The 6353-nt window shown below is 35.3% G+C and overlaps 1 protein-coding gene across 1 annotated transcript; it reads right to left on the bottom strand.

The window, feature by feature from the left end:
* Positions 1 to 1798: 1798 nt before the first annotated feature.
* LOC129758476 (uncharacterized) lies at positions 1799 to 2638 on the bottom strand. The gene is made up of 2 exons (XM_055755984.1): positions 2487 to 2638; positions 1799 to 2418 (listed from the first exon to the last, which is right to left on the bottom strand). The coding sequence occupies exons 1-2, from the start codon at positions 2529 to 2531 to the stop codon at positions 1885 to 1887; spliced, it is 579 nt and encodes a 192-aa protein (XP_055611959.1). The 5' UTR covers positions 2532 to 2638; the 3' UTR covers positions 1799 to 1884.
* Positions 2639 to 6353: the final 3715 nt, after the last annotated feature.

Raw genomic sequence — 6353 nt, 5'->3', positions numbered from 1 at the left:
TCATTACAGTTTCTCCGTCAACCAGAGCTGCCCCTCTTCCATCGTGAGTCTTAGATCAATCAGTATAAATGATATTATAATCGTGGTATTTATCATATATAAACGCTTTGAAAGTCGGAACAACTTTGTATTTTAACGCTACTGATGTTAATCCACCCCACCCAGAGATGATCGGGTTTGAATTTTAAGTGCAGTTTTTGGAAAGTGTCCGACTTTAAACTAATTTTAAATCTTATAAACTCAACATTAACATGTTGTCGAAAACATACAAAAAAGGTTTTGCTCACGATCTCTTGAAAGATCAAAAGAATTGCAATATGTCATTACATGGAATGACCGATTAAAATTTTCATTTTTTTGAGGGGATGATCTCAAACTTTTTGCCGGCAGTGTACACTCTATACTGCCGTGATATGACAAAGTGACGTACATCCATTTTTGTTGATTTTGACTTTTTAACGTCATTTTATGCAGTTTCTATAAGCTTTCAAATGTTCTGAATTTGTTTTGTGAAATACTGAATAGTTTTTGAGTAAATTAAGAAAAACGAAGTTACTAATGTGCCATTTTTAAGACGATCTGACTAATATCCATCCATCCATTAGAAGGATACCTGGCTATCTGAACATGATGGTTTTTTTTTAATAAAAAGATACTCCTCCAACCTCAGGAAAAGAGGAGGGGTTCTATTCAACATAATTGTAAAACTTATAATGACTTTTTTTTCAAAATTGATACGTAAATATGCAGCGTACTTCAGAAGATAAATGAAGGATGTTTGCTTCCCAAATAGCTTTCCTTCTTAATCTGCTTGAACGTGGCGACGATTGGGAGCGTATTACTTGGTATGCTTTGAAGTAAATTGATGTTCGTTTTCTAAATCAGGAATCGTACGTTCGTTTGCAGTCGTTTGTCGTTAACAATTAGCTATAACAACGTTTCAATGTTCAGTTGCAATCAGCACCTATAAGAGTATCCACCATATTGGCACGTTTTTTCTCGCTTTGCAGCTGTTATCTTCAAAAAGATCTTCCTCCTCGCTCGAATATGATTGAGTCGGTTCCAATGCACTGGTCATTTTAATGAGCTATAGCAAACATTTTTTGAATGAATTGGAGATTTTTCGAAATACTAAATCTAAAGAATGCATGGAAACACATACTTAGGCAGAAACTGGGGTGAATCCGTGCATCCATGATAGATCACCAATATACATAATATAAATACATACATAAACTGTTGCAAACTTGTTACAATATTAAACGAAATGTTTTTACGAAATTAATTTATTTTATCAGCAATAAGTGTCTATATCTAAATAAGTGTGTTGTACTTATGAAGATCTTTTAAGCCTCGTCTACACTAGGTCTCGAGTCAGCCTCAATGTCTAGAGTGCAAAAAGAAATCTGAAGCAAATAAGCACCTTGCAAAATTAGTTTACAGCTAGATCTTAACATTTAGAAGTGTGAATTCTCTCTAATTATGCCCATAACTACACGAGCCAAAGTAAACCATGGCCTCAACCGCATCTGCTAGGTAAACCATAACATTTGATAAAGCTGCAAATAAACAATAACATACAAATCGACCTTTGGACAGGGCAGCTTTTAATAGAAATTCAAACCACCCGTTCAAGCGGAAATTGAACCAATTTAGTCAACAAGACTGTATGGCGTGGCTGAATGATTATTGAGCACCACAACTTAGCTAGCACAATCACCCATGCGAGCAATTTATCATCCGGTGTATATCTGAAAATGAACTGTTCACTTAATGAGCACAAATAGAAGCACGCATGTAACTGATAAAATCATCAAGTCATTTATTGCTGGTTGTTATTTGCACTTTTCTGACTTCTACACTTGATCCAATTGATCTAGCCTATTAAGACGCTGGTTCTGGAGCCTTCAGCTCGTTGGTCATTTTCTGGAAATGTTGCACTGTAGCATCAAGCAACTGTTTAACACCAGCTTGAAGCTGCTCCGATGTTCCTTGCCCTTCCTCTTTCAATCTTTCACCAACTTTTTGGGCCTCAGTCACAAAGCCTTGAATATGGCCTTGAATTGCTTCTTGGAAATCCTTGGCTTTCTGGAAAGCTTCTGGGTTTTGTTCACTCAGAGTTTTAGTCGTTTCCGTTATCCTTTTATTCAAATCCCTTACTATGGGATCGGATGCCGTCTGGAACTGTTCTGCGAAATTAGTTTGGATCGACTTCAGCTGTTCTACGTATTTGTTGGTATTAGTTTTGATGGTTTCGATAACTTCTTCGTTCGAATGGAAACCAAGGGATTTCAAAATATTTTGCTGAGTATCGCTGACTGCCTCTTGAATCTTGGCACCGAAATCAGTCAAGGTTTTTAAGAATGTGTTTTCTTCAGCGGGAACTGGTGCGTCCCTAGCTACACGTGCCAATGAAACCTGTCGTTAGAAACGGGAAAACCAATAATTCAAATTTTGGAAAAACAAAATCCGGATAAGATACATACCTGAAGCAGGCACAAGGCGAAAATCACAAACGCGAACCTAGCCATGGCTTTGAGATCTATTTCGAAAAGCCTATTCCAAGAGAAGCTCCAAAGGCGTGTAGTTTAGTATCGGCCAAAATCTGAATCTCGACTAGTTCGATGCAATAGCTCTCTGTAAATTTTATATACCTACCAACACCAAGAAACGCCAACGCGCGATCATCCATCGTCGTCCCGGCTAGCTGCTTACATTTAATGATTGCGGCTCAAATTGAATGATTGATAATGCCAGTCCAACCTGGTGCTAAAACATTCACCTTTGTGTATTCGCTGGGACTTGCAAACGATCGGTGATTGAGAAAGCGCACACAGATCCATACGAATGCCGCCAAATCGGTCCTCACATCCGTGGAATGATTAGAACAAACATTAGCTTTCGAGATAATGATGTGTTCCCATATTGGTCGATAGAAAGATTCGAATGCTTTTACGGAAGGAACTTACTTAAAATTCGAGGAGAATCGTCTGAGCAAATTCGTGATCGCAATAAAAAATCTTTCTGTCTGTTCCCTATAGACTCGAAAACTACTGAATCGATTTACGTAAAACTTGGCATGTGTGAGGATTCTGAGGCCAGGGAAAGTTCCTATGAATGTTTGAGACCTCTCCCTCTCACTGGAAGGGGGAGGGAAAGTAACAAGTCTTCATAACTCGAAAACTTATTATGCAAATATAACTAAATTTGTCATGGGAGTGTATTTCGGTATGTTTTATTGGTTTGGAACCCCTCCTTTCCAGTGGAAAAATAGGAAGGGGGGAAGGAAGATTTTTTTTCATAACTCGAGAACTAAACAAACAAAAGGAACCAGATTTGGTGTGTAAGGTTATTTGGGCCCATCTCTTCTTAAGCGGAAAAAGGAAAGGGGGAGGGAAGATTCGTAAAATTACAGCAAATTCAACCAAATTTGGCATGGAAGGGTATATGGGTAGTGATGCCATCCGTCCCGCAAAAGCGGGACATGTCCCGCTTTTTTGTTTTTGTTTTTGTTGTCCCGCTTTCTCCTCAAAATGTCCCGCTTTTTTTCTTGGAGAACATTTACAAAATTAACTGACTAATACTGGAAAAAAATAAACTTACTTGTTACTTTTAAGTAAAGTAGTCTCTTTATAAAGCTGGTGAGTGACCAGTTACTTTTTTCAAATTTGGTCCCTAACGTAACTATTTTCAAAAAATTTCATCCAATTTATGTAAGAACTTAAATTATCCGAACTTTTTTTATTTTTAAAATTTTATTCCACAGGTCGTACTTAATTATCCGTTATTCATTCATTCGTATTTTTAGGAAAATTTTTTTTTCATAAAACGCGTTTTTATCAACGTTTATTTTTAGTCTTATTCAATGAAGCTCATTTACAGTTTGCTTTGGTTTTGAATTATCTTAAAGTGGGATAATTGAAATTAAGTGAAATTTAGTTAAAATGGAAGATTATGAGCTTACACATTAAAATGTGGAATTAAATGTTCAGGAGAATGAATTGGAACATCAATTTGTTTTAGGTACAAAATTTTGATTTTTTCCAATAGTCAATTGTCAACAGTCAATAGTCAAGGGATTTTCTCAAAAGTCTCATATGAGGCCCTTGAAGCCAAAGGGATATAAATGCATAAAAGCATATTTCGAGAAAACATGCTTTAAATTGTTATGTTTGGCAATTTTCCATATACATATTTTTCGAAAATTTGACTTTTTCTGATGAACGTAAGAGTACTTGAATAAAATTCTAAAAAATTGAAAACACTCCAAATATAATCTAAAATATGAAGAATCGTTTGAGATTATTAACTTAAAATCGACCATGTTTACACTTTTACCCCTTTGACTCTGCGGACTTATACATGTTCGCTTCGTAAATTTCACGCAAGCTTGGAAGTTTGACCACACACAAAGAGGGTTTCAATACAGGTTTTAAATTTTTTATTCTAAATTAATTTTAAAAAAATAGTTCATCTCAAATTTTAAATGTTTCGAAAATTTTCCATGAATGTTTTTCGTAAATTTCTCAGGTCCTCAGGTATAAATTTTTTTGTTTTGGTTTTTGTAACAAAAAGATACTAAGATTAGATACCTCGGTTCCAGAATAGAACTATCATGCTCATTATCAGAATTTTAAAAAAATTCCCGTAATAACCTAAATGATTCTCATGGAAACGTCACTTTAAAATTTAATTTTGAACTTAAAACAAAAATAATTGAAACCTCAGGACCTGAAAAATCAAATAATGACTCAAATTAAGTCAGTCTAGGAGCTATCATTAAAAAAAAAAAAACTGTTATTAAACAGGTTTAAACAGAACTGACAAATTGATTATTCAATCCTCAGGTTGTTATTTTTTGAAGCTCTATTGATATTATTTTTGACGTGATGTGGTCACTTATTTTGCTCTAATTTGAATTAAAAGTAACTATTTTGCCCTACTTTTTTGCCTCATGGTCGCTTCTTGCCATACTGAATAACTCTAAAGCTCTTAGCCTTACAGAAGTATTATGATTCATTAAGTGTTCTTGAAGCACGTTGAACCAATTTCTGAAGAAAATATTGTTTAAATTGCTTTAATTATAGATTATAGAGTTTTAGACATACATCTAGATTAAAGTGCCTTCTATTATAAATCACCATTTTTGACTCAATTGTCCAAAGTATAAAGATGGAAATATTCTTGAGTTTTAAATTTTTTAGTAAATTACCAAACCAACTAATTTTTATACAAATTACACAAAGGTTTTTTACGCGGTATCAAATACACCGTTCACACGTACGACTCGATATTTTTTCTCTCAAATAGCGTGTTTATTTGCGAGAACCGTGGAAAATAACGGTGACATGGCAAAAACCGTGAAAATAGAAGCAAAAAGTTAGCAAAATCAATCCGCGTTGGAAAAACCTTAGTGTACTTTCTATGAACAACTTTGGCTGATGATATTTGTATAAGTTTCCCTTCACAATTAAGCTTTTTAAGAGTTTCTTAAATGTCCCGCTTTTTTCGGCTGTGTCCCGCTTTTTTTCGTGAAATGACCGCTTTTTTCTGAAAGTATCTGGCAAGCCTATATTTGGGTACGAGAAATGCTTCTATGAATATTTGGTATCCCTCACTCCTTCAAAAAGGAAAATGAAAAAAGGGGGATTCCATACAATTTTTGAACATAATTTAGAATTGGAAATCATGTTGGTATGATTCTATGATTATTTGACACACCATCCTCTTTTCAGTGAGAAGGTACATAGGAAGGGGGATGTGGGCCCAATACAATTTTATGCTAACGAAACCAACAAATGGAATCAACAATGAAATGGAAATGTATTTGATTACGAGTTATGTTTCTACGATTGTTATAGACCTTTACGCCTTACAGTGTGGAGTTAAGACGAGGCTCGATATAAATTTAGTTGTAAAGCTTAAAAACGTGTAAACCAATTGAGCTATATTTGATATGAGTAGATTTTTGGGTATAAAAAAAAAGAGTATGATTATTAAAGACCGTGACCGCCTTTCAGCAGAGAGGAATGAAGAGAACAAGGGCTTTCTTACCAATTTTTTGGCATAAATCAAGAGCATATCAAGCAAAAGGGACCATATTTTATAAGTTAGGTGATTTGTCTACGAATAATTTGAATCTCTCCTTTTCCAGGGTGAAATCCGGAGTTTATTTTCATATTTCAATGACATAACTCTAATACTTTTATCAAACCCAACCTTCGGGTAGTGGTCATATCACCTTTTGTCTGCAACTCCGATTCTCTACCTTCCCGTGGTGCTAGCTGGGGTGCGAGCAACCTTAGCGGAGATCGGGTACCCAACCCCGGTGGATGCTTTGGTCGCATGCAGAC

This window comes from Uranotaenia lowii, chromosome 3 (assembly GCF_029784155.1).
Source record: "Uranotaenia lowii strain MFRU-FL chromosome 3, ASM2978415v1, whole genome shotgun sequence".
NCBI lineage: Eukaryota > Metazoa > Arthropoda > Insecta > Diptera > Culicidae > Uranotaenia > Uranotaenia lowii.
The sequence above is the reverse complement of the archived record's forward strand: the minus strand, read 5'-3'. Positions and strand labels throughout refer to the sequence as shown.